General features: G+C 34.6%; 4 protein-coding genes across 4 annotated transcripts; 3 read left to right on the top strand and 1 right to left on the bottom strand.

The window, feature by feature from the left end:
• Positions 1-499: 499 nt before the first annotated feature.
• LOC142606535 (peroxidase 9-like) lies at positions 500-2,697 on the top strand. The gene is made up of 4 exons (XM_075777866.1): positions 500-797; positions 1,146-1,337; positions 1,758-1,923; positions 2,028-2,697. The coding sequence occupies exons 1-4, from the start codon at positions 531-533 to the stop codon at positions 2,438-2,440; spliced, it is 1,038 nt and encodes a 345-aa protein (XP_075633981.1). The 5' UTR covers positions 500-530; the 3' UTR covers positions 2,441-2,697.
• Positions 2,698-5,392: 2,695 nt separating this feature from the next.
• Positions 5,393-12,832, top strand: LOC142622381 (uncharacterized). The gene is made up of 7 exons (XM_075795833.1): positions 5,393-5,971; positions 6,062-6,204; positions 7,355-7,626; positions 8,499-8,653; positions 9,789-10,051; positions 11,096-11,158; positions 12,180-12,832. The coding sequence occupies exons 1-7, from the start codon at positions 5,671-5,673 to the stop codon at positions 12,432-12,434; spliced, it is 1,452 nt and encodes a 483-aa protein (XP_075651948.1). The 5' UTR covers positions 5,393-5,670; the 3' UTR covers positions 12,435-12,832.
• A 2,375-nt stretch (positions 12,833-15,207) lies between these two features.
• On the top strand, positions 15,208-19,421 carry LOC142605894 (26S proteasome regulatory subunit S10B homolog B). Its single transcript, XM_075777321.1, has 10 exons — positions 15,208-15,428; positions 15,938-16,057; positions 16,677-16,813; positions 16,980-17,141; positions 17,300-17,386; positions 17,490-17,576; positions 17,673-17,810; positions 18,386-18,577; positions 18,661-18,759; positions 18,990-19,421. The coding sequence occupies exons 1-10, from the start codon at positions 15,329-15,331 to the stop codon at positions 19,062-19,064; spliced, it is 1,197 nt and encodes a 398-aa protein (XP_075633436.1). The 5' UTR covers positions 15,208-15,328; the 3' UTR covers positions 19,065-19,421.
• An 844-nt stretch (positions 19,422-20,265) lies between these two features.
• On the bottom strand, positions 20,266-23,017 carry LOC142621885 (uncharacterized). The gene is made up of 5 exons (XM_075795258.1): positions 22,616-23,017; positions 22,263-22,403; positions 21,264-21,383; positions 20,773-20,868; positions 20,266-20,659 (listed from the first exon to the last, which is right to left on the bottom strand). Exons 1-5 carry the CDS (start codon positions 22,832-22,834, stop codon positions 20,507-20,509), a joined length of 729 nt encoding a protein of 242 aa, XP_075651373.1. The 5' UTR covers positions 22,835-23,017; the 3' UTR covers positions 20,266-20,506.
• Positions 23,018-27,564: the final 4,547 nt, after the last annotated feature.

Here is a 27,564-nt window from a genome sequence, read left to right as displayed (position 1 = left end):
GGTTAAACCATTCTTGTCTCTTGATTGGAAGAATTCCAATTAGAGCTAAGTATTGTCTTGAATTATTCTGAGTTTAAATGTGTTAAGTTCATTTGTTCAGCTGTCTAATTATTTACTTCTTTTGTCAACTAGTACTCGTTCGGTAATCCCAAAAAAGAGAGGAATATCAGTTCAAGTAAAAAACTTAAATATGGTGTTTAATAACCATTTAAAGCTAGCTAGAAAAGGTTGATGAAAGTTTCCACGAGGGGAGCAATAATGTAGAAGTCAGATCCATCCAAATTTGTCCTTGTGAGCAGCTAATACCAGAGTCAAAACCAAATCCGTCCTCTCTCACAGACGCACACGAGTGACATAACTCTTGTGCCCCAAAAACAGGTTTACAACTAGACCTAGTAATCCCTCGGCATCCATATTAGGTGAGAGTATTTTGGCAGGGAAAGTGGTTGATTTGATTGTCTTGAGCTCTATATATATGCAAGCAAAGGCTAGGCAATTTGTAAAATGTGCAGCAATAATTTGAATCATCAATGGAGCTCTTCAAAGTTACTCTTGGTCTTATAGTAATAGCTTCCCTCTCGGCCACACTCTCCTCAGCTAACCCTGGCTTCAATTTTGGCTGGGGTGGTCATGGTGGAAGTGGTGGGTGGTCTTTTAGCCTTTTCCCTGAATTTTATCAGTTCTCTTGTCCCCAAGCCAATGACATTGTCATGTCTGTGTTGGAGAGAGCCATTGCCAATGAGCCAAGGATAGCTGCCTCTTTGCTTAGGGTCCACTTTCATGACTGCTTTGTCCAGGTTTTAGAATTTACTCCATTGGCTCCAAAAGCACAAACATATAAATATGAAACATTTTCACAATTTATTTTACATTTTTTTTTTGAGGTGTCAAATTGTAACTAGTGCAACATTGTTTTAGTATTGTCATACTACCCACATCATTTTATTGTGTGCAATGAAAATATATGAAGGAAAAAAAAGAATAATTTTTTTGTAATTAGAGTTATTAATAAAATATAGAAGAATAAAAGTTTCTCACTTTTTTTCCCTTTTTTGTTAAAAGTATAACAAATCATTTAAAAGTTAGAATCCTTTGTGCTTCTTCTTGTCACTTTCATAAAATGGTTCCACTTTCCAATGTTATAGGGTTGCGACGCCTCAGTATTACTGGATGATAGTGCCACAATAGTCAGTGAAAAGAATTCTGGGCCAAACAAAAATTCTCTTAGAGGTTTTGAAGTGATTGATGAGATCAAGGCCAAGTTGGAAGAAACATGTCCTCAAACAGTCTCTTGTGCAGACATTCTTGCCCTTGTTGCTCGTGACTCCATTGTATTAGTAAGCCAAAGCCTTGTCCTTACTTTGTTTGCATTTTTGTTTTATTTTTTTATTAATTTTGTTAACGTGACACTAGTCATATTCATTGACTCATCAATTTATAAAGCTTTATAGAAAAACTATAGTATTTCCACATTTTTTTTCTAGTTTATTTAACTTATTTATGTACACCTTTTCAAAGTCTTTTTTTTTTGGGTTACAACTGTACTTTATGACATAAGTTCCTTGAAAGTGGAAACTAGCAGTTCATGGAAAATGATAGTGACATTGCATAATTGTTTAAATATGTCCTTAGAAGGACCTTGATAGGAAACAAAGGTTTATCTTGACTAGAAGAATTTCTAATGGCCTTCTGAATTGGTACCCTGTAAGGATTTCTTACCAACCAGTTTGCTAAGTTTGTTGGGTGTGTTAAAACAGAGTGGTGGACCGTATTGGGAGGTCCCATTGGGAAGAAGGGACTCAAAGACAGCAAGCTTAAATGCCTCAAACAGTAATATTCCCCCACCAAACTCTACTCTCCAAAACCTTGTAATATCGTTTATCCGTCAAGGACTCGATGAAGTTGATCTCGTTGCACTCTCAGGTAAATTTGGCTTTTTAGATGTAACACACTAGCGTTGACCATGACAAATTATCAATTGTCTTGAAACTTAAATCATTTAATGATTACTCATTATCACATTGCAGGGGGCCATACAATTGGTTTGGCAAGGTGTGTGTCATTCAAGCAAAGACTGTACAACCAAAATGGAAACAACCAACCTGACCAGACTCTTGACAAGGGCTACTACTATAATTTGAAATCAGTTTGTCCTAGATCAGGTGGTGACAATAACACCTCTCCCTTGGACTTTGCCTCCCCTGCAAAATTCGACAACGCGTATTTCAAGCACATCCTGAGGGGAAAAGGGCTCCTCAATTCAGATGAAGTGCTTTTCACAGGAAGTGCTGGGACTACTATGCAATTGGTTAAGATTTATGCTGAGGATGAGGGCCCATTCTTCATCCAGTTTGCTAAATCTATGGTTAAGATGGGCAACATAAGCCCTCTCACTGGTTTTAATGGTGAAGTTAGGAAGAACTGTCGCCGAATTAATTGAGCAACTAATTATCTACGATTTATAATGCTTTATGCTGTGTTGATTGTCATCTAATTCTGTTAAAGCATGAAGCTATGTGATACTTGTAATGCAAGTGAGAGCTTTTTAGTAGCACCAAGCTGGCTACTATTCTGGTCAATGTTTTTGTAATTCTCGAGTCAGCTTGTTTTTTTTAAACTAGTGTTTAAAAAATATATTGGGCAAACATGCAACTATGCTAGGAAATAAAAAATGACATTTTAAAAAGTTTGCACTTATCAAAATGAGCCAAACTGCCAAACATAAAATGACAAGCAGAAGAACGTATAAAAGTTAACCTGGTTTGACAAATTCTATGACAACCAACGCTAAACAAAATCTACCGTCTACAATTATACTCACAAATACACCTAGAAATTTCCACACACTAACACGCTAGAGAAAACTGCAGTCTTTATTTCTCTCACTAGACAAAGGTCTTCGAGCTCTCACATATTAAACAAAGCTACACCACCATCCTATTTATAGGAATTAACACTTGCCTGCTTCTTTTCTTTTCAATATAGAACTAATTTTCCTAATAGAGTTAGTGTTCTTATCTCAATATAGAACTAATTTTCCTAATAGAGTTAGTGTTCTTATCTTAGCAACTAACACTCCCCATAAGATTAATACACCTCTCATGCAGTTAATTTTCAACTTTGTTCAATACTATGTCGTTTTGAGGGTCTTTAATGACCAAATCCTTATGGAGCCTAATGGGAATATTGATACTGAATTGAACAAAGTTGAAAGTTGAAAGTTAGAAGATTGAATTGAAAGAAATTAAAATTAGTGGACTAAATTAAATTTTACAAAATAATAAAGAGTGCAATTTGTAATTTAGCCTAACAATAACAACTCACATAAAAATCAATACAAGAATTGGATTTTTAAGATATTTTTTTTTATATCAGTTTTTTACGGTATTAGTTTCTCCCTAAAAGAGTATTGTTACTCGCTAAAAGAATACTTCACATCAAAGACCATTGTAGGCACCCATTTTGAATCCCTTATGACTACATCAAAATGAGTTAAGTTCCAATCAACCAAAACATGAAATTGCCAAAATGTTTCCAAAAAAAAACCATAATCCTGCATATAGTTGGTAGTCAGAGAACCCAATATGGCACTGTGGGGAGTTTTTTAAATGAAAATCATGAAAATTAATGTGAAACCTTCTAGTACCACAATTTTGATAGTATCAATATAGAAAAGAGTGAGAAGTCTTTTAAACGAAAATCATAAAAATTAATGTGAAACCTTCTGGTACCACAATTTTGATAGAATCAATGTAAAAAAGAAAAATTAGGGCACTCATATTATTGAGTGTATGAAAGAAGAATATGTAAAATTTATACATTTTTCTTTAAAAATGACCCACATAAGTGAATGTATAATTGTGTAAATTTATAAGTTTGTTACAGTAATTATGTAAATTTATAATGACACTATTCATTTTGCATTTAGTCTTTTATTAGTTTTTTACGTATCAAAAGGATGAAGAAAGAGAAAAGATGGTGGTTGTTGTACTTGTATGTGAAAAAAGATAAACAATAAAAAAAATTCAAGAAAAATTTATATTTTAATAAAATGCAGTATAAAATAGATAATCTAATGTATATTGTTTAAAAAAATGAACATTTAAAATAGAAAAATTAGTTTCTTATTTTAAAAATGAATACTCAAAACTAGGGGTGTAATTGATTCGGGTCGGTCCATTTTGAAAGCAATTTTTGCACCAAACCTAAAATTTCGATTTTAACATATTGAGCACCGAAATTGACTTGTAAGGAAGGGACGCTGAACCGACTGATTACATTCGGTTTCGATTTCATTTAGTCGAGTTTCAGTGTTTGGGATGTGAGAAACAAAACCAAAAAAAGAAAGTTTTTTTTTTTTGTGTGCATCAAACGGAGATTATTGAAAGACAAAAGCAGAACAACAACTAACAAGAAAAGCAAGACCAACATGGGATGACACAAAACCCATGGAATCCTAATACAAGCATTGGATAGGCGAAGGCTCGAACTTGGAACTTGTGAACAAGTAGCCAAAACACGCGCATCATTTCACTAAGCTACTCACTCTATCATGTTTTAAATTTACATAAATATCTATATATCGGTCAGTTCGGGGTGAAAAAATCCTGAAACCGAAATCGAAATATTTCGGTTTCAAGAAATTCAAATTGAAACCAAACCATACCAAAACTAAACCGAAAAATTGGACTCGGTTTAGCCAATTTCAGCCAGTTTTTTGGGTTTACCAGTTTTTTGCACACCCCTACTCAAAACAATCAATACCAAGGAACTTCCTTTCCATTTAATGTTCAGTTTCTAAAGATATCGTTAGTTGCCAGGTTTGAAAACAAACTGGAAAACTAGCATCTCGAGTTTTAAAAACTCGAGATCCATGTTAGAAATCGAGTTTTTGAAACTCGAGATACAACATCTAATTCACTACACGGAGAACTCGAGTCCTAGAAACTCGAGTTTCACCATTTTCTTTTCAGATCAACTCTTCGTCTTCCTTGTTGTCTTCTTCTTCTCCTGTTCTTTCAGTGGATCTCAAACCATCTGATGTTCGTCGGTGGATTTCTTCTTCTTCCCTTGTTCTTTCAATGGATCTCAAACCATCTAATATTCCTCTGTTTTGCTCCTGATGTTCTTCAGTGGATCTCAAACCAGATTCTTCATCTGTTTTCAGATTCTTCTTGCCTCTGATGTGCTTTTAGATTTGTTTGTCAGTACCAGCATAAATCGAGTTTACAAAACTTGAGATTTAAATCGAGTTTCTAAAACTCGAGATTCAAATCGAGTTTCTATGTATCGAGTTGCTAGTTTACATAATTGTTTCAAACGTTTGTCAACTAATTATATCGTTTCCTCTTACTGTACTAAGCTGCAAATATCCCCCAATACCAAGCCTTGTAGAGAAAAAGTTGTGAAAAAATTGGGTAGGCCGGTCCAAGATAGATGTGGAAAAGAAACTCATCGCTCGTCTTTTCTTTCAAATGCCGAAGCATTAAATTAATCTTCCTCTCCTCTGAACTCACGCTACCTAGTCCCTACTGCCCACTGATCATGCTACATTTTCTTCTTATACCATCACGCACTCTCTCAAGATAACAGATCGGAACCGAGACTTCTAGAATGCGACGAGATTGTATTTTGTAGCGAAATCAATCAGAATCGGAGTCAGAGTCAGAGATGGGGAAGCAGAGCGCGTGGGTGGCGATTCAGAAGAAGCGGTGGCCGCTGCTGATTCTCGCTCTGCTTTCGCTTTTCACCGCAATGCTTTTCTTCACCAGAACCTCCTTCGATTCCTGCGCCACCAACAGTACCAGCTCCACTGCAAGTAATAGCATCGTTATCAACAACAATCATTTTGGAGAAGAAGAGAAAGACAAATTTACAAACGCTCAGATTCAATCAAAAGCCGCACCGAATCCGCTAGATTTCATGAAATCGAAGCTCGTGCTCTTGGTTTCCCACGAGCTCTCTCTTTCTGGTAACATTGTTATTTTCCGTTTGGTTCTTCGGAAAATAAAATTATTATTAAAAAAAAAAAATTTAATTTTGAATTTCTTGTGAGAAACAGGTGGGCCGTTGTTGTTAATGGAGTTAGCGTTTTTGCTGAGAGGTGTGGGTGCGGAGGTTGTGTGGATAACTAACCAGAAACCGGTGGAGCTAGACGACGTCGTTTACAGTTTGGAGCATAAAATGTTGGACAGAGGGGTGAAGGTAACATTTTCAAATTCATACTCTGCTGTATTTTCTAGCATTAGCTTTGCTCTTTCATTTTGAGAAGAAAAATTCAAAATTGATTTGTTTATCAATTATCATAGAAGAGGGGGCTTTTGTTTGGTTTGGTGCACAAGTGTGTGTTTGTGTTTGAATATTGAATTGTGTTTGTGTTATGTGGGTTTGGGCTATGGAAGCGATTATGAGGAACTCTAATTGTAACTTGAATTAGTCCATTCGGGGTATAGCACAAATGCGTCTAGCACTTTCTCAGGTCTCCGGTCATGACATTGAGAGTTAGAGCTTTATCCAAATATCAGATTTAAGTTTGGAGAAGCTAATATGCATGGAAATTTAGGTGGTTTTGTACAGAATTATGTACTATATAGCTTTAAGGGTTGTACAGAATTATGTGCTATATATATAGCGTTAAGGGTTTTGCTTTGTTCCATCTGGATACTTGTAAAGCTTTTGTTAGTTAGTCATAGCTTTGACATAATTTTCCTATGAAGTATGAACCCTTTGTAATAGTGGAGCAGGTTTATCTATAAAATGTTTTATAGAATTTTATTACACAAGAAAAGTTTATATTCTGATGCCTACTGTTGTTGTGGAAGAATTTTGCTTAGTGGGTTATCCCTGGTTTTACAATGGACTGCTATCTATGGCAAGATTCATGGTTCCTTTCTCGTGATATCTATTTTTTTTAATCTCACTATGAATTATGAACTGAATTAGTTAGTGGAGTCACAGTTCTCAGAGTCTTTCAGTACATCGTGCCATAAGTGTAAACATGTGTATAATAGATTTTGTGTCTTGGCTGTAAAGTAGCTCCTAAATGATGCTTCTGCCAGTAAATAGATACCTCGAGCTAGACAGAAATGAAGAATAGTCAGGCCTTTGTTGGGTCCCATTCTTTTTTCTCTTGCAGAAGGAATTATATTTTTACATACTTCAGTATTCAGCTTTTAGGTGGCTTTCAAGAGAAAGCACTACTCATATTCTGTACTTTACTCTTACTTTTTTATTCTTAATGGCTTTCATATCTGTTGCCTTGCTTCATCTCTTCTAATTTGTGACCAAGAAACTGGCATTCTGTTGTGCCACTAAAATATCAGCCATCTAATTGTGAATTCTCCAATACTGTTAGGTCTTATCTGCGAAGGGTCAAAAAGCTATAGATACAGCTCTTGAAGCTGATTTGGTTATTTTAAATACTGCTGTTGCTGGGAAATGGCTGGATGCTGTTCTCAAGGAAAAAGTTCCTCATGTGCTTCCAAAGGTTTTGTGGTGGATTCATGAAATGAGAGGGCATTATTTCAAAGTGGAGTATGTTAAGCACCTCCCTTTTGTTGCAGGTGCCATGATTGATTCACATACAACTGCAGAATACTGGAAGAACAGAACCCGAGAGCGTTTAGGGTATGTTACTAAAATCAATTAGTATATACTATGTGTTTCATGTTTATCTATCCAATCAATCCTCAAGTTCTTTGATGCTTATTTCACTCAACTTGTCTCATTAAGATGTTTTTGTGCAATCCCAACAATTAGGCCATATTTCCTCTTCCACACCTCATTGCATTGTTTTAGGTCCCATTTTCTCTTAACTTCTTGCAAGGGATGAGATTATCTAGCAAGGAAGAGTAATAGATCACAAAGCTAACCGGATATAATTTGGCTTCATCAAAAATGCGCCCTTTACCTTTAGAAAGGCCATATGAAAGGGAATCCAGGACTCTTGCTCTCTGAAATGTCTTAAATGCACTACAGAGTGCTATATCCTGTACCGATTTTCTTAAATGTTGGCACTTAATGTCTAATAACTTAAGTATCAGAATAAAAGTTGTACATCAATTCAGGTGTAAGACATACTTAATCTTCTTCTGATCAAATAATTTCATAGCAGAATTGATTGGAAATAAAACCAAGCAAATGAATTTGATGAAAACATAATAACCAGTGGATAAACACTAGTAAGACTTCATCTAATTGCTGTACATCAGCATGCTACTTTGAGTGGAGAGCATCTTCAGGTCAATCTTCACTAACCATTGCCATTAATCAGGTTTTTAGAGAGAATGACATAGTAGATAGAACTGAACACTTTACTTATACCATAATCCTGCATATAGTTGGTAGTCAGAGAACCCAATATCTATGTAATCCTGTAGAATTGGTAAACTCTTTTTGCTACCTATTCTATGTAATTTTGACTCCATAGATAGAATACACTTTCATATGCTTGCTGCAAGTGAGCTTTTCTTATAAATGTCTCTGCCAATGCTTTACAGGATTAAAATGCCTGAAACTTATGTTGTGCACCTTGGAAATAGCAAGGAACTAATGGAGGTTGCTGAAAATAGTATAGCCAAGAGAATTCTTCGTGAGCATGTTCGAGAGTCTCTTGGAGTGCGGAATGAAGATCTAATCTTTGCCATCGTAAACAGTATGCTCTCCTTGTCGATGAGATAAATATGTTTTCCTTCATTAGTATGATTGGTGAAAAGTAGACTATAGTAGTATACTAAGTCACTTGATTGCAAAATATTCCACAATTTTTCTTTGGAGAAATCTTACTATATAGATGATTTCTTGGTAATTAAGTAGGATTTGAGTCCATCTCTTACTAAGTTGACATTTTGCATTGCAACTGTGATTGTGAAGCCAACTAACTGGAGCACTGTTTTTGGATAGTTTTTTGAATTTTTATATTTAATGCATATTTAGCTGTATTCTTTATGACCCTTACTTTTGCATATCCTCATAAATTTACTGTTGCATGCATGCTTTGATCTTAAGATCTGTCACTACTTTCACATCATTGCTTTAAGATGCACCTATATTTCCTTTTCTTTTTTGTGGGGGTGGGGGGTAGGAGGGGGGGTGTTGTGGCGAGACAAATAAATGCAGCTCTGATTAATGATGTCTCTTCCAAGAGTGCTAAGATTTCTTTAAGGTCATGTTCCTCATTGTTTAATGTGGTGCATTTGGCAGGAGAGAAACAACTGGTGTTTTGAAGATTTTGAAAGGACTATAGCTGATTTAAAACTTTTCTTCTTTAAAACTCTATCGGATTGGATGTCTATCATAAGAAGTCATTCTATTTTTTCGGTCTATGATTTGATGGGAGCTTGTAATTTATGTATTTGATTATTTTGGTCCCCTGCTGTATACTTCCTGTATATTATGTCTTTGAATAAAATTTCCTTTACTTATCAAAAAAAGATATTTCTTTAAGGACGTGCTTGATTCTTAATAGCAGAACATGAACCTTATTGTGCATGGTTTTTCAGTTTGGAGTTAAAAGTGGTAATTTGTGATCTCTTCCTCATTTGTTGAACATTCTGCTTTTGCAAAGAAGTCAAACCCACTTTCCAAATTGCAATCATATTTCCCCATCTTCCTATGTCAGGATGGCATCTTTTGTTTACTTGGTATTGTCTTCTTGGATATTAAATTAACCTTTTTGCATTATGTTGCCAAATTGGTTCTTTGTTTCAATTTGCTACCCTAGGTTAGATCCATTTGTGACTGTACTATTCAAATTTTATATTTTCTGAGCAACATGCATGATTTAACAGGTGTTTCACGTGGGAAAGGTCAGGATCTATTTCTTCGTTCCTTTCATGAAAGTCTGCAACTTATTAAAGAGAAGAAACTGCAGGTGCCACCAATTCATGCCGTAATAGTGGGAAGTGACATGAATGCTCAAACAAAGTTTGAGACAGAACTGCGGAACTTTGTAATAGAGAAAAAAATTCAGGACCGTGTTCACTTTGTCAACAAAACCCTGACAGTGGCTCCTTATTTGGCTTCCATTGATGTTCTTGTTCAGAACTCCCAGGTACTTTCTGCAAATATGTCATGTTAATTTATGTAGGAGACAGTTCTTATGTTCTATTTTATTATTTCCTCTTTCTGCTGATCACCTTTATTACGGATATTGAAACCCAGACTCTTGCTTCAATACTTGATTGTTGTAAGTACTTAATCATTGTAACTGCTTTCTCATTGGTCCTCATCCCACTCTTCCACCAAGGACTATTTGCTAAAGTGCCAATGGCCCTTGAACTAACTGCCATACCATCTCCCATAAGTAAAGTCTTTGGTTCAATTCAATCTTAGGCAGGTTAGTTTGTTGTGTAAAAAATGAAAAGGAGATAACAGGAGAATTTGCTATGGTAAAATTTAGACTAAGGCAGCAAGTTAAAATGTTTTCCTTCAAATATCTTGCATTACCAGTTGTGTGCTCGGCATATGAAGTGTTGCACATCATCTCCCTTTTTCTTTTCTTTTTTTCTCTTTGGGCCTGCTTGGGGGGCGGGGAGGGTTGTTTGGTGATGTCTTTCATTAGATTGTGCATAGTCCTCTTGTCATTGCTATGCTCTTTTTGCAGAAATGTGTTCTATGGAGGGTTTATATAACTAGGATCTCTTGTCTACTCAAACCTTGCAATAGAAAAAAGGAAAAAAACAAAAAAAGGGGACCAAATCTCTACTAACTGATTGTTTGCATTTAATCAAATCTATATGTGGTGTAAAATTATTGTTCATCTGAAACATGACAATATGATAATAATAAAAAAATAAATAAATAAATGCTAATGACAGTGAATATGTGAGAATCTGGCTGTTCTATCTATTTTGATGTCTTTGTTATCTTATTTGGCATGTTTCTACCCCCATTTTTTTTTAACAAAAAAGAATTAGAAACCTTGGTTGCCCTGTGTCATATTAATTAAGCTGCATTTTGAATATCACCACTTTTTAGGTTCCCTTTTTTTTTTTTTTTTTTTTCCATATTTAGTGTTCTTTTGGTTTTATTTTCATTTCATGGACTCTATTTGTTTTGTGCTCCACTCCAAGTGTTTAAACTAATTGTTGTGTAGGCCCGAGGAGAGTGCTTTGGGAGGATAACCATTGAAGCAATGGCCTTTCAGCTGCCTGTGTTGGTAAGTCTTCACCACGTGATATGACTTCGTTTCCAACCATTTCTGCATTTTAATTAGACTATGTTGTAAATTAAATACTATCTTCTTAGGCCAATGAGTTCTAACTCAAATGACACATCCTCCCTTGCAAGAGCAACATGGAGGGTGAGGTTGGCCAATAAGTTCTAGCTCAAATGGCACCTCCTCCCAATGTAAGAGCAAGGTGAAAGGTGAGGTTATTGTTCAAAACACACTTGGTAAATATGTAATTACCAATAAGGGAAAAAATGGAGGGTAAGGTTGTGGGTTCAGAACTCATTAGGTGTGTGTGTAACTCACCAAAAAGGAATATAATGTTATATGGTTAACTAGTTCAGTTGGAGTGGAAACTTCCATTTTCCTCGAAGTTTTAGTTTCATTTTTGTTTATTTTCATGCTGTGTTTGTCAATCATCAATTATTTTGACTGTTTTTCTCATCAGCTGCTTTGCATTTGCTTGCAATAAATATATCATCAATTATGGATTGAATCTGTTTTGGTTTGTTTTATTTAAGTTATTCATATCTTTTCATCTTCTACCCCTCTCTTGTTATATTATAGTCATATCATTCTTCTTGCCCTGTTTTAGGAATTTATTTTGGAAACAGTATGCATTTTTAAAAAACTATTAATTGCATAGATCCTTGTAACTGCACTTGTACAGTATGATGGCTTTATTTTCATATAATTTTGCTGATAATTGCCTCTTTCTAGAAAATTATTCTCATATGATAGAATGGATAGATTGCGAATGAGCTCTAGCTCAACTGGCACCTCCTCTTGTTTTAAGTTATAGGGGGAGGGTGAGGCATGGTTTAAAACTCCTTAGGAGTGTGTAACTTACCAAGCAAAAAAAAGGGAAGAAAAAAGAACAGATAGTTTTGTGTTCTTGTTTTAGGTTAAATCATCTTCTCCACACGTGTGCATGCCCATATGTGTGTTTTGATTTATACTTCTCATAATTCTATTGACATCATTGTTTTGTCACTGACAATATTATCAGGGCACAGCAGCTGGGGGCACCATGGAAATAGTGGTGAATGGGACAACAGGTTTGTTGCATCCTGCTGCAAAGGAAGGTGTGACACCTCTTGCAAATAACATTGTCAAATTGGCCACACATGTAGAAAGGAGGCTAACAATGGGAAAGAAAGGATATGAGAGGGTGAAGGAGAGGTTTCTGGAATCCCACATGTCACATAGAATTGCTCTGGTATTGAAGGATGTTCTTCAGAAGGCAAAGAGCCATGCCACTTAAAATCAAATGAGAAATTTCTTCTCCACTTCAGTTCAGAGGAGCTGGGATGTAATCCTTATGTAATGACAAATCTCATACACATGAAAGTTCATTGTATTTTATGTAGGAAGTTCCATAGATAAGTCAAAGTGAGTTGTGATATAATAGTTGGTTTCCTCGATTGTTTATAGGATCATTGAAGTATATCTGGATACTGGAAAAACTTATGGCAGTTTCTTGTTGAAAATTTTGCTTGTTAAAACCGTTCTGACTGGAAATTTATGTTCTCGTGAGCATCAGTGCACTAAAGTTTGCAGTCCATGAATTTTAGATCTTCCCACAATGGACATATGTTTGACTTGAAAGTAGGAAAAAAAAAATTTTTGCCATATTAATGCATTGCTGGGTTATTCCTTTCCTTATTAACATTTGTTGTGGATGACAGTATCAACATGCTTGCTTTGCTTTCCTAGTTCCTGCTGTTATGACTGCTATATGTGAGTTCCCTTCTTTTCTGCCGTCATTACTCATTACTCGTCCAAACTGTCCAGTATTATGAGATTTAGTGTGCGTTTTGATACTGCTTATTTTGCTGAAAACAATAATTTTTTTTTTTTCAGATTACTGTTCACAAGGAAAATGCTGTACACATGCCTAATTGCATCTCATGAACAGTGTAATAGGCGTTGGTTTAAAAAAAAAAAAAAAAAAAACCTAAAGCCCAAAATGCGCATGCCAGACGCACAAAACAAACGGACACTTTATTATCACAAATCACAAGAATCAAAGTGCTTTGTGTTGACTGGGCCTAGCTCATTAGTCTATGGTCCTTCTGAAGCCAGGCTTGGGCCCAACACAACGTTACACGGAAGGGCCGACTTGGTTTGGCTCGATTTGGCATTTTGGGTCAGGTTCAGCAAGACCTAGTATTTTTTTTTTCCCCGAGAGATATTTGAACCGAGAATGTTTCAATTAAAAACTCTAAAAAATGTTAGTTAAGTTATAAAACTCTTTAAAAAGTACATACTCTAGTTAAATCTTAAAATGAGAAGGTCTAGCCCTACATTCCAATCTGATTGGTTGATCAAGTTTGATTTAAGTGATAGTCCAATGATTATGGCATCATTGGTAGTATCTCATATTTGTGGTTCAAATTCTCTTGCTATTTATTTATATAAAAAAATAAATAAAAAATACATAAAAAGATGAAGAAGTTAGTTTTAAGTCTTTATTTAGTTTTTTTTTTTAAATAAAAGGTTAGAAATTAAGTCTAATTTATTTTGGTAAAATAAAATAAGGTGAGTTTAATTAAATTGTCAATTGAAAATTTTCTTTATACAATTATTATTTATACCCCATATGATACGACGACGTGTTGGTTGATTTTTTTGTAATACCGCAGGGTAAATTAGTGACCACACAAAATTGAAGTTGTATCTGCTATACTTTTATTTTTGTGAAAATTACACTTTAACATCCTAAACTATGTTTTATATTACACTTTGATTTATGTCCCACTTTGAGTCTTTTTCTATTCCCTTTTTTTTCCTTTACTTGATGCAGCTTGATCTCATAAAGCTTTGGCCAATGTTTTCCCGTCACTAAGATGCGCTTTTTACCACTGTCCCAGGCTATGCCATTTAAAACATCAATACCATTATTCCCAGCTCGTACCAAATTTTCCCTTGAATATTGAAGAAGAATCCATCCAAGCAAAGTACCATCCTTAGGTGAGATTCTAGCAATGCAGTCAGTCTGCCAAACATTTGCCCAAACTTCTCCATTTATATACTCCAATTCATTAAGGTTGTGTACTTCATAACCATTATATGTGACAATATGTTTTCCCATGACTTTGAAATTTTGACGGTTAATCAGATACAATGTTGAAGTCCTATCACTTCCAAACAAGGCATTTTCATCAGTTGCCAAACCCCAACCATCTTTCATCTGATGAGTAAATTTCTCAAACCTTTCCCTTAAGTTTCTGGTGCCTTGATAAACCTTGTAACGATCTAACACCTTAACTCTTATAACCCAAAAACCATAATAAATAAATAAAAAATCCTGTAATATCACTCAAGTGATCCATCCTTAGATCTCTTCTTTTGTTTAAGAGTATTAAGTACAAGTGGTGGAGCAGTGGCAGAGATGATTTTGATTTTGGGAATTTGGGTTGCTGGGATTTTGATTTGGGAGAGAGGGACTGACACTGGTGCGCACAAGAGAAATACCACTGTACACTTTTGGTGCGATAGTCATTTCACAAGTATAAGTGTTTGTGGGGTGTGGGGAGTAAGGGTTGAGGTTTAAGTCTTCAAGAGGAGAAATTATAAGGTACTCATGGTGGACAAATGACGTAATCCACCATTCTATTAAAAGATTTCCACTTGTTTAAAATTGCTAAGTTAACAAATTTTTTAAAACAGAAATTAATTACTGACTCAGTAATTTTAAACAAATGTGAATGTTTTAGTAGAATGGTGGATAAGTGACATGGTCCACCGTGAGAATGGTATAATTTCTCCTCCAAGAGAGTTTTACATACATATAAACTTAGATTAAGTTAGAGTAAAATTTCTATCTTGCATAAAAAAAATAAATATTTTTAATTGATTGGAAAGAGGAGGGGTTTGGTCTTTTAATTTTGTGCCACTTAAACAAAGCATGTGCTAGTAATGTGCTTTGTATTTCTATTTAACTTATCAGTAAAATTAACACCGTAATTTTCCTTTATTTTTTGGAGTGCTCTCCACTCCTACAAATATAATACATACATTGATACATACAGCTTGGCTATACCATAAGAATTAGAGAAGCACAAAGAGTGGAGAGGCTACTTCTTTCTCAAGTTAAAAACCACCTTGGTTCGATTTCTTCAGAGTTGGGCATTCTCTATTTTCAAAAGTGCGAAGATGAGCGAAGCGGAAGAGACAGCACGACGCCGTACTGCGGTGGCCGACTACCGCAAGAAACTCCTCCAGCACAAGGAACTCGAATCCCGAGTCCGATCTGGTCCGTCTCTCTCTCCCCCTCTCCAAACCCTAATTCCTTTCCTTTTATCCCTTCAATCTTAAAAAGCTTTGTTTTTCTAGTTCGGATTATTGCTAGGGTTTCAGTTTTCTATTAGCTTCGAATGATCTGGGAAAGTTCTTTATTCTTAGGGGTTTCAGCTATTCATCGTTATTCATCATCGATTATCTTTGAATCTGATTCAATTTTGTGATTTTCACTATAAAACCTAGGGGTTTTGGAATTACATTTGTGCTTTTGATATGCTTCTTGTGTGATTTCACGGTTTATAATATGTTAGACTTCAAGGATCTATGGTTTCAAGCAATTGAGTGCAGATATAGTTCGCAAGATGGAAAATTTTACTTATTTTGCATATGTAGCTGAACAAATTTGAACTTTTTTTGTATTTTCGTTTGTGTTTTTGAAGTTTTTTGTTTTGTAAACCATTATGCACTTTTTTTTTTAAAGCTTGTCTTAACGTTGAGGTGGAATAATGAATGAATTTGCAGTGAGGGAGAATTTGCGAGCTTCGAAGAAGGAGTTCAATAAAACAGAAGATGACTTGAAGTCACTTCAAAGTGTTGGGCAGATCATTGGAGAAGTTCTCAGGCCCCTCGACAATGAACGCTGTAAGTTCTCCTTTGTCCTCTGCCTCACTCCCGTTTAGGTCCTTATTTTAGCAGCATTAAGATTTGACATGTGTAGCAGCATTGTGTATTATGATTTGCTGAGTTTAAGCTGTGCTATGAGATTGTTTGTGATGAGTTTGAATAAGCTACTGCACCGGTGAGCACCTATTAGAATTTCCTCACATATGTTTTGAACATAAAATAATTTTTCTTGGCTTGTGTGTTTGCATTATAAGATAGTTTTCACATACGAAAACATGAGTTATTTGATGTATAGTATGCATAATTTGTTTCAGGGATTCAATTGTTAACATTGTTTATTAGATTTTTGCTTTACCAATCGTAATTCCATCCCTGAATTTATAGGGTCGCTACACTTATGTACATAATACCCCTTCTTTGTAATTCTTTAGACTTCATTGCGTTCATTATTATGTACATGAAGTGGGTTTTTTTTTTTTTTCCAATAAAATATTATAAAAAAAAATAGAATGCATAAATTGTTTGTCTGGGAGTTTTTTTTTTTCCTCCCTCATCTTTCTTATTACATTACTTTTTGGGTTGATATGTTCTTTAGAGTTGTTTAATAATGGTAGAACGTGATTGCTTGTGGTTTCAGTGATTGTTAAAGCAAGCAGCGGGCCCAGGTATGTTGTTGGCTGCCGTAGTAAAGTGGACAAGGAAAAACTTACTGCTGGAACAAGAGTGGTTCTTGATATGACGACACTCACCATCATGCGGGCTCTTCCTCGTGAAGTAAGTTATCATGGCAAGTTTAATCATTGGATTGCAATGCTAACTAAAAATATTAGTAGTTGATGGCACTGATGTTTCCGCAGTTCAACTATCTAATATCATGGTTATGAAAATAACAGTGGTCTTGTAAGATTCTTTGTTCATAGCTGTTTGTTTGAGTTGACAGGTTGATCCAGTTGTTTATAACATGCTGCATGAAGATCCTGGTAATGTTAGCTACTCTGCCGTAGGTGGTTTATCTGATCAGATCAGAGAATTGAGAGAATCTATTGAGCTACCTCTCATGAATCCTGAGCTCTTCATTAGAGTTGGAATCAAACCTCCTAAGGTTGCTAAATTTTCTCTTTTTTCTCCCCCCCCCACCCCCCCCACAAAAAAAACCCTTTTCTATATTCATGGGCAGTATGTTCATCTGACATTGGTGCAGAATAATGTTCATTACGAGGCCTAGATGAATGAATTGTGTTCCTTTTTTTTCTTTTTCAGGGTGTTCTTCTTTATGGACCTCCTGGTACTGGCAAGACTTTGTTAGCTAGAGCTATTGCAAGTAACATAGATGCAAACTTCTTAAAGGTGTGTTTTTGTTATGTACCAACACTTTTGAGTCTGTTTTTATTTTGTGATTTTTGCTAATGATATATTATAATTTTTGTATTCACTTTTCATGTGGATATAGGTTGTTTCAAGTGCCATAATTGATAAATACATTGGGGAAAGTGCACGGTTGATACGAGAAATGTTTGGATATGCACGCGATCACCAGGTAAGATCCTTTGTATTGTGAAAATTTTTCTTCCTATATACTTAATCTTCATGAGTGAATAATTTTCTCTTTTGCCTTGTTTTTGGGTTTGTGAAGCCCTGCATCATTTTTATGGATGAGATCGATGCCATTGGTGGGCGCCGTTTCAGTGAGGGGACAAGTGCTGACCGTGAAATTCAAAGAACGCTGATGGAGTTACTTAATCAGCTTGATGGATTTGATCAGCTTGGAAAGGTATGCTGTGGTTATAACCCAGTTTTGGAGAGGAGTAAACGTGCTCACATAAACTTCATGCCATATTTTGGTTGGGGGTTGGGGAAGTTAAACTGAGGTGGGGGAGGGGAGCTCTTATGAAATCACGCCATTGCATGGCAGCCTTTTGGGCCTAAAAATTTTTCTCCATAGCTGATTTTTATAGAAAAAGATAGATTTCGCATATAATTTGTTGTTAAAGGTTTGGAGATTGCAGGGAATTAAGTAGCATTGATTCACTTGATATGTTGAGCAAGGTATCACATATCCATGATATTGCATGTTATATGCTTGTTCTCATACTTACCTTAGTACACATCCTGTGTGCTTTGGCCTTGTACATTGGTTTTTCTATCAATGTATGTATGTATGTATGCATTGCACATTATATGTTGAGGGGTAGTGTAGAATTTGCAGACCTTGATATTGCATATAACATGTGTTTGGTAAGTGTAAATCTCCATGTGTTGATGGCACATCTTTTTAACTGATTCTTCAAGCCTTCAAGCATTTTCTTTTGCTATGCTGAAATAATATTTAATTATTTTACATTATAGGTCAAAATGATAATGGCAACAAACCGTCCTGATGTTCTTGATCCTGCACTTCTTCGCCCGGGGCGGCTGGACAGGAAAATTGAGATCCCATTGCCAAATGAGCAATCAAGGATGGAAATCCTCAAGATTCATGCTGCTGGAATTGCCAAACACGGTGAAATTGACTATGAAGCTGTTGTAAAGCTTGCAGAGGTGAGTGATTTTGGCTGTTGCTTTTTTTTTTTTTTTTTTTTCATTTAATTATTGCGGCTTCCTAATCCAGTTATTTGTCTTAGGGCTTTAATGGGGCTGATCTTCGAAATGTTTGCACTGAGGCTGGAATGTCAGCAATCCGTGCTGAACGGGATTATGTCATCCATGAAGATTTCATGAAAGTAAGCCTTTAATTTTGTTCAAAACTTTATTCTAATTCTGTAAAGCAACTCATTGTGATGTCTTCTGTCCTGGATGAGGCCGCAGCCTCTTCACTCTGTCCACTTATTCCCATTGGGATTTCTATCATTTTCTGCTATGATGCTAATTCTATTGTAATTGTGGCTCATGTAGTTTAGGAAATTTAAAAGCGTTGATATATCCTCTGTCTCATCTGTGTATATTGTCCCAGGCTGTGCGGAAGCTGAATGAGGCAAAGAAGCTTGAATCTAGTGCCCACTACAGTGCTGATTTTGGAAAAGACTAGCATTCTGTCATTTCACTTTCAGAGCCATGGATGTTTGGGCAGTGCATCTTGTTCCATCTGTCTGGAAATGTGCTACCTACTGCATAATTGGACATTCCAGACATTTGTGCCTTTACCAGTCTGGTATATGGGATTTAGCTTGTATCCATCTAAACAAGGAAACGATCAACCTACTCAAAATGAGGATTTTCATGACAGTGTTTTCTTTATTTATTTTACTATTAATTTTGGGCTTGAAAGAAAGAACACTGTGCTTTATTTTCCTAGTCATGTTCTTGAATCTCCAACCAATTGTTGTGCAGAATATCAGCTACAACTATGCAGTGAAAATGGATTATTCATAATGGCTTTATTTCACTTAGGATGTAATGTGGAGATTGGATTATTTAGGCCACTGAAAATTAGATAGCATCTGAATTTGGTTGAACTAATATTTAAATAGTTGATCCTGCCATGATTGTTATTGTCTACATAAACGTTTACATTATACTAGAAACATTTACATTATACTAGTTGCAAATTCACGCAAAATGTAATATAATTATTTGCGTGGGAAAATATAGTCACAAAGATGCGTCGGAAAATATAATATAATTATTTTATAATAATATAAAGTAAAATTTGAAGGTTAAATATTGCATATGTTATTTAAAAGTATTTTCCTTTTTTTTTTTTTTTAAGTTTGATGTAGTAGAATATATTAATGTATTTTGCATTTAACAAAAATAGTATTAAAACTTAGAAAAATACATTTATGAGACCTCCCTCTCAAAGCATATAAGACCCGCACCCACGCATATGTGCATTTCACATAGAATGGTTTCATGAGATACCTAATTCCACTAATATATACAATCCCAAATCCATTAAATCCCTATTACTCAATGCCCTAATGTTCATTGAATTAATTTTATACACCATTACTTTGTCCACGAGCAATCACAACCTTTATAATCCTAACCCTACTCCTACTCTCGAGCACCTGTAAATCAAGATTGGGATTGGGATTTTGTTGTGAACTACATGGTGGCGCTCAAGGATGAAGGAAATCATAATGGCTAAAAAAGGGGAAAAGAGAACAAAAAGGTGATGAAGGAAAACAGATGTCCACAACAAGGGAGGGAGAGAGAGAGAGAGAGATTTTAAAATTAGAAAAACAAAAACAAAACTACATCATCTAAAGGGCAGTTGACACAAAATATGAAAAGAGGACGTTAACAATGATGTAAACTTTTTGATGAAATTACCAAAAGTTAAAGTTACAGACAAAAAAGACAAATATTAACTCAAACTTAAGAGGCATAAATTGGATTTCAAGATTTTATCCTTATTTCTTTGTGTGATAAATGAATTCTTAGTTGTTGATTATCTACATAATTGATTTGTGCAATATAGTTGGTTGACGAGTTCGACCATTGGCAGGAACTTTGACTTCTTGATGATCACAATATTCTGCCATAGCCCATTTCAGTTTTTGGGTCCAAACAGGTTTGCGCGACTTTTTTACTAGTCCTCTTTGTCAATTTGTATTTCACCATCGCTGCGATCTTGTAAAACCAGAAGGCACTAACCAGTTGCAAGCCCAATGCCATTGCCTAAACAACATGATGAACACACATGAATTATTTGAGGAAATTACAACCAAACAAAACAAGTTTACATACAAGTTATATTTATATTCATCGTTACATAGAGCATAGTAGCATACCTTTATGAGAAATGGATTGTTAGCAGCCAAAGTCACGTACATGAGATAAGGCCCACACCCCATCCTGGCGAATGTAAATATCACTGCAAACAAAATCTGTGCAAATTCCAAACTTAGTAATGAGTCTAATGGCCATGAATTTTATGGTCCATTCAAAAAGTGATGTTTGGCAGCATTTGATTAGTGTATTTAGATGGGTTGCATTCAGATATAAATGATGCTAAAAATACTATAAATTTTAAAGTAAAACTTAGATACAGTTACTATAAATTTTCTTTATTTTAATGTCAGGTGAACTATTTATGAACTATTTATAATACTCAACGTGAAATACTAGCTCACCCACCTAGGTAAGACAACATCATTTTCACTACTGTTGAATATTTTCATGTGTAAACACATGTTACAAATACTAATAATGCAAAACCAAGTACTACCCTTAGTACAAACTATATAAAACATGGTAAGAGCCCCCAAGAATTTGAACTCACATCAGCAGCAAAATTAAGGTCAGTATCTTTGTAACCAAGCTCTTTTAGAAGCTCCCTCAGGTGGAGGAAAGGGCTGGAGATTTCGGTTATCCATAATGCCACGACCATCTCTGATCCACACTACATAAAAAAGAAATGTGTGATATTACTTGGTAAAGTTGGTTAAGCATGCAAAAGCCCAAGAAACTTTTTGCAGTGAATTGGTAGAAATGATAAAGCCATTGTCTTTCTTCTAAGAAAATTAACAACATTTAAATCGTAATTTAAGGAACTGACCTATAAGAGGAAAGCTTTTACAATTTTACAGGTATAAAATTTAATCTAAATTACTAATTTTTTTCTTCAAATATATAGGATAAAGTTCAATTTGGTTCCTTAAACTATTTATTGTGTCATTTAATTTAGTCCCCAAACTTTCAAAACCAAGTAAATTTCATCTTTAAATCTCCTCTCCATTTAAATTTAAATGAAATTAGATAATAAGTAAAATGGGACACAAGTTAAAAGATTATTATAAAAAGTGTAAAAAAATTTAATAAATCAATTTCAATAATTGATTTCGTTGAAATTTAAATGGACATGAGACTCGAAGGGAAAATTGACATGATTTTAAAAGTTGAGGAATTAAATTAAAACAATCAATTAGTTGATTGATCATATTAAACTTTAACCAATAATTGAATATCAAAATAGTAACTTATATAAAAAGACCAAATTAGTTATTTAACCTAGATTATATAATTTTTTTAGATCAATACTTTGATAATGCTTAGATGAGAATCTTGATAATCAAAACTTTTATACTTAAGTTATCAGAATGTGCCAACTAGTTGAGTTGTAAAACTCTTAGTAATTTTTATTATATTAATTCCTACCACCTTTTTTGTTCTCTTTTCTTTCTCCTTTGTTTCAAACATATGCTAATATGGTGTCAAAACCCCATAGGAAGACATTATAATTGGCCCAAAATAACCAAAAAAAAATTGTAAAGATTAATACCTTCTTATAGATTAGGCCTGCTCCAATTCCAACAATGCTGACTAGATGATGGATCGAATTGTCCAATTTGACTCGCTTGTCCAAGAGGCAACATAACAGATCATAGATCATATAAGAAAGGGTTACTGCTAGAGTTTGCATCTGCTCAGCAATCAAGTTCCCATCATCAAAATGAGAGTTACTAAAACACAACAATCACTAAATTTACACTAGGCTCTCCAAGGCAATTCCCTCATTATAATTTGTTCAAGTTCTCAAAAAGAGAGTGGCTAAAGAGTGCAAAATTCTAAAAGATTTTAAAGAAAACAACCTCATAACAATGGAAGAATGAAATAACTAAAGTATTAGATTACCTGCTTTGGAGAAGATTTTGAAGCCAAGGGACAAACTGGGCACCTCCAATCTTGAACAGTGAGAGAGGCTAATATTACAGCTAAAACTGCATGAATCGTTGAAACAACTCGGTTGCAGAAATCAAATGAAAGCTTAGGGAAGACCCTCCTTGTCAACAGAAATATTGTTGACCATGAAATGACTCCAAACACAACTAAATTCATAATATTGTCTTCCATGTTTGTACTTTTCTTAGCAGAATTTGGCTTGAAACAAAGGTTCCCAACTAAAAATATTTCAGAAACAAAAGAAAGAAGTCAATTGGTTTCAATCAAATGCACGTGCATGCATTACTGGTGTTTCTCTTTTTCTCTAATGCATTATTAGTGTTTCTCAATAAGAGATTCTATATAAAATATAATGGGTTTCGTTTGTTTTTTTGCCAAGTATATATAGGGTTTACTCGTTGTAACTTGTAAAATGCAAATTTAAAATAGATAGCAATAATTTCTAGTTAGAACTTTAATGGTTCGTCGCAATCAGAATTAGAATTAGGTAGTAGCTAGCTATAGTAGGTTAGTTGTATGGTACTATCAGTAGTCTAGACCAAAAATATGCTTCTAATAATTTCTGACGATAAACTTGTGAAATATATAGATTGTTGCGTTGCATAGCCGCCTAGCCACATGCTACTATCAAAAAAAGGAAATTTATTATAGGGTTATAAAGTCATAGTCATAGATGACATTTTTGTTTTTTGTTTTTGGTGAGTACTATTAATTGGGAAGACATCGACCTTATTAATATTTTCCATTTCATGTGCAGGTGAATCATTTCCAGCTAAGCTGGGAGAGGATCCGATCTCTCAAATCTCAACAATGAGCTCCCGAGAGTCCAGACATGTCTAAAACTTGCTTGGTTGAAATTATTTCAGATAACATTTTTATACTTTCACATAATAAACTAAATACACTGATAATTAAAATAAACTTATCGTAATGCACACCTTTTCTTTTTGAGGGATAGGGTTAAGGTACGGTAGTTTGTGGGACTTGTGGAGTCTTTTTCAAGGATTTTTATTGCTCTATATTTGTGATGGCAGTTCTATGGTATTTCTCGTATAAAAAAGAATTATTAAAAAAAAAAGTTATTGTGGTTTATTTTTGGCCCTAAAAGTCTTTGGGATCATTTCATTTTAACTCTTTATGTCTCAAAATTTTTATTTTAGCATTCTCCCAAAAAAAAATGGTAATTTATGTTTAAATTAATTTTTATATTAATTCTATCATTTGTTTTTGTTAGTAATCTGACGGATAAATGCTCTTCATATTGAACTATTTCATAAAATTCTCACTTTAAAATGTCAAGAAATGCATGAATTTTATTGTTTTAGTTTGAAAAAATGGAATAAGTTCAAGTTACACATGGTGTAGCTTTAAAGAATGTTACAACATTTTATAACTTTATATTGGAATAATAATTTGAAAATCTCACTGTTGAATTATATGTTCTATCTATTCTTAATATGTATGCCAAATTTTATGTCAATCGAATTTTATTTACTATTTGATCCATAAATCTCTTTAATGCATCATTTTAAATTACAAAAACTTGAACTTTAAATATTTAATTGATGCAATAGTTATTAATTTTTCAACGTCTTAAAATTTTGTAAGCATAAAGTATAAATAAAGATAATGTAATATTGTTTAAAAACACATCATGTAACTTGAGCGGCATATAACAATACATACATTACAGACTAAAATAAATAGCAGAGCTAATATAAAAATAGAATTAATGTTGAAGATTTTAAAAGGTAAGAGATCAAAAAGAAAACATTCACAGATCTTAAGGTCCTTTCAGTGCAGGTCCTAGGGGGCACTGGAGAGTGGAGAGAGCTGTTATTATTATTATTATTATTATTTTTTAGAAAAACTATTATTTTTATCAGTTAGTACAATAATTAGGCCTTCAAAAAAAAAAAAAAAAAAGACAAGACAAGACTAGCTCATGAACTTCAGCAAAAAAAAAAGACTAGCCCATGAACAGACCAACAATCGGGTACATTAATATTATCGATTTTTTTATTTTTTTATTTGTGGTGGTAGGTAAAGGAGTTGGAGGAATCGACGGTCAATAAGAATGCCGGCCAATAATTGAGGGACACTAGTAATTAATATCAGTACATTTATGTTAAGAGCGTTGGGCGAACAAAAAGCTATGGCTATTATTCGTACTCTCTCGCTCATCGGGGAAAACAAGTTAGAAACTCATCATCCAATAAGGAATCTTAGATGATGCTCGGATGTTCTAGAGGTACTCATTTAGAAAACATTTTCAGATTTATACACTACAGTACACCTCAATGTAAAGTTCAAGCATTGGCCAAGTCATCGAGGATGCAAGGACAAAATTCGGGTTTACCAAAAAAAAAAAAGGATAAAATTCAAGTTTCTCAAAGGAATTTTGTTTGTGTGCGAGTAAATGTTGTAAAAAATTCTAAAAATACACCCAAACACATATCCAAATTCACAAAATGCTTTGGTGTTATTTTGTGATTGGAGCATCTTAATTCCTTTTGTTTTTTAAGTATTTGTAATGGTCTCATGTGCAAGTGTTATAATCTAATTACAAATTAACACAAACATGTTGTGAAATTAGACATGAGTTTGAGGTGTGCCTGAATAGTTTTAATGTCTAACTAAAAAAGCATAATGTGATTATAGTAGTTAGCTTAATTAGTAAAATTTTTTCTACTAAAAAAAATATTAATAAAGTTTTCACTTTTCATGTACCAAAAGTAAATTGTTGTTTTAACCTGATAATAAAAAGTAATCATTTATTGAGCATATGTTCTAGGTTGAAATTCTATTATATCTCTTAAAATAATTTATTGAAAAAAAAAAGGAAAGAAAATAAGGAACAACACAAAGGAGGTGACTTTAAATCACTTAATCTCTTTTATCTTTAGTCAATGTGGGATATGTGTTTTTTTTTTAGAATCAAATATGTTTTTTTAAGACCATTAAATTTCTAAAATGTCATGTGTCTTATATCTAAGTTAAAATTAGAGAAAATTAGAGGATTTAAAAAAGATACCCTTCCCCCAAAAATATATTATTTTAGTTCGCAAAATTCTCAAATTTCTATTTGGACTTAAACATGAAAATGTAATTAAATTTTGAAATTGAATTAAATGATTAACATTTTTTTGTTCAAAAAAAATGTTATCACCACCGAACCTATGGCTCAAGTGGTGCCTCGGTGTTACTCTCATCAACAAGTGCGATCCCAAGGTTTAATTTCCTTTACTTTTTATGATATATGTGTGTGCATGTGTAACAATATGATAGTGACCATAAAGTTGGCAGTTTGAATCCTAAATGTGTTCGTTAGAAATACCAAAAATGACCAATTGAGTCACATGACTCTTTGCCTTGTTGGGGATTTGATTCCTCTTCAAAGAAAAAAAAAAAGTATAACCAATGCAGATGATAAGAAGTTCAATAGCAATACTAGCCTATGAATCTCAAAGGTTGTTGTCCATTTATTAAGACTAATTTTGATGGTTTAGGCTTGGTGGTGCAACTTTGTTTTTATGCACATGTGCATCGTATTCTCTGCAAACAGGATACAAGGAATTAGTTTTGTCCTTAATCTTATCCTTTGAACTAGAACTGAATATTGTACGGGATGCTATTCTTTTACAAGCCCAATACTCACAAAACCCACCACAACAACGCCACGTATACAAGGCCCAAGACTCGTTGGGCCTCTAGTTCTAAAAATATCATGTACGAGATCACATACTATATCAGGTCCACGAACACTATCTGGATGGTCCTCGGCACCTGACTCAAATTCGGAAAACACTATAAAGCCAGTTGTGATGTAAACTGTGAACGTAAAACCCTGCTTGTTCTGGGAATGCAAATTCCCGAAAGGCCGGGTCCCCGTGAGCTCAGTGAAGCTTAGGGAATATCGCTGCCGGGCAGTCTATCCAGCGGTGGAACCAGTTCCAATGCCACTCTCACCTCCTCCCACTCCCAACTAAACACCCACTTAAGGGTAATGGTATTAGACCACTCCTCCCACTCATCATAAAAACAATCATAATGCTTCCACTAAACAGAGGCTATAAATAAGAGATGGGAATTGGAGATGAGGGTTGGCAAGTTTAGAGAGGAAGAACTGAGGAAAGAGGGTGATCATCCTGGGAAAATAGGAAGAATAGTATTTTGAGAACATAAGGGATAAGGTTATTAGTGTTGCCGAACATGAGTCCATCCATTGTAGGAAATCCAAAAGCCCATAAAGCAAATAAATTGTGAGCCCAAATAGAGTTCAAGTCCAATAACCATATTTTGGGTACGCACAAATATGATTTATGATCTAGTGGACATACAATGATAGGATTTAATGGGGTACTAACTCCAATATAGTCCATGGAGGTCATCCAGGGCAAGACCAAGAAAGCAAAGGTTGTAAGAACCTCGTCCATAAAAAGCTCGTCCATGCTGGAAGGTGCTTGGACGAGCTTTGCGTGGTCAGGTTTTACAAAACCACATCGTGCCGTCCAAAGGAACATAAACCTCGTCTATGAGAAGGTCGTCCGAAAAGAAACGACCTCCCTTAGAAGCAAGATGTGCTCGTCTAGAGGACTTCCAGACGAGGACCTCTAGACGAGCCCTTGATACTTAGGAAAATTCCTGAGTACGTACAACAACTTCGTATTACGCGCATAACTTCCAATGACCGTTATGCAAGAAAAATGTAACTCCCAAACAGTTGAGGAAGTAATCCCTGAACCCTAACACCTCCTCAAATCCAGGGGAGGTTACAAGTCTAATAGCTGTTCTTAGGACACTATATAAATGTTTATTCAGAAAAAACAAATGTACGTTTTTACACATCCTTAAAAGTTGGAACTCCTAAATTTGAGAGAGAAAAACTAACTTTGCCATCG

The sequence above is a fragment of the Castanea sativa genome, chromosome 1 (assembly GCF_040712315.1).
Source record: "Castanea sativa cultivar Marrone di Chiusa Pesio chromosome 1, ASM4071231v1".
NCBI lineage: Eukaryota > Viridiplantae > Streptophyta > Magnoliopsida > Fagales > Fagaceae > Castanea > Castanea sativa.
The sequence above is the reverse complement of the archived record's forward strand: the minus strand, read 5'-3'. Positions and strand labels throughout refer to the sequence as shown.

Bases quoted from the DNA above. Each gene is read 5' to 3' on its own strand.
- LOC142606535 (XM_075777866.1), top strand. From the start codon at position 531: ATGGAGCTCTTCAAAGTTACTCTTGGTCTTATAGTAATAGCTTCCCTC. The intron at 1,338-1,757 runs GTAAGCCAAAGC...GTGTTAAAACAG, and splicing joins CTCGTGACTCCATTGTATTA to AGTGGTGGACCGTATTGGGA. The intron at 1,924-2,027 runs GTAAATTTGGCT...ATCACATTGCAG, and splicing joins TGATCTCGTTGCACTCTCAG to GGGGCCATACAATTGGTTTG.
- LOC142622381 (XM_075795833.1), top strand. From the start codon at position 5,671: ATGGGGAAGCAGAGCGCGTGGGTGGCGATTCAGAAGAAGCGGTGGCCG. The intron at 6,205-7,354 runs GTAACATTTTCA...CAATACTGTTAG, and splicing joins TGTTGGACAGAGGGGTGAAG to GTCTTATCTGCGAAGGGTCA. The intron at 8,654-9,788 runs GTATGCTCTCCT...ATGATTTAACAG, and splicing joins AATCTTTGCCATCGTAAACA to GTGTTTCACGTGGGAAAGGT.
- LOC142605894 (XM_075777321.1), top strand. From the start codon at position 15,329: ATGAGCGAAGCGGAAGAGACAGCACGACGCCGTACTGCGGTGGCCGAC. The intron at 17,142-17,299 runs GTTGCTAAATTT...TTTCTTTTTCAG, and splicing joins TTGGAATCAAACCTCCTAAG to GGTGTTCTTCTTTATGGACC. The intron at 18,578-18,660 runs GTGAGTGATTTT...TATTTGTCTTAG, and splicing joins CTGTTGTAAAGCTTGCAGAG to GGCTTTAATGGGGCTGATCT.
- LOC142621885 (XM_075795258.1), bottom strand. From the start codon at position 22,834: ATGGAAGACAATATTATGAATTTAGTTGTGTTTGGAGTCATTTCATGG. The intron at 21,384-22,262 runs GTATTAATCTTT...TTTTTTATGTAG, and splicing joins CAGGCCTAATCTATAAGAAG to TGTGGATCAGAGATGGTCGT. The intron at 20,660-20,772 runs GTATGCTACTAT...CATGTTGTTTAG, and splicing joins ACAATCCATTTCTCATAAAG to GCAATGGCATTGGGCTTGCA.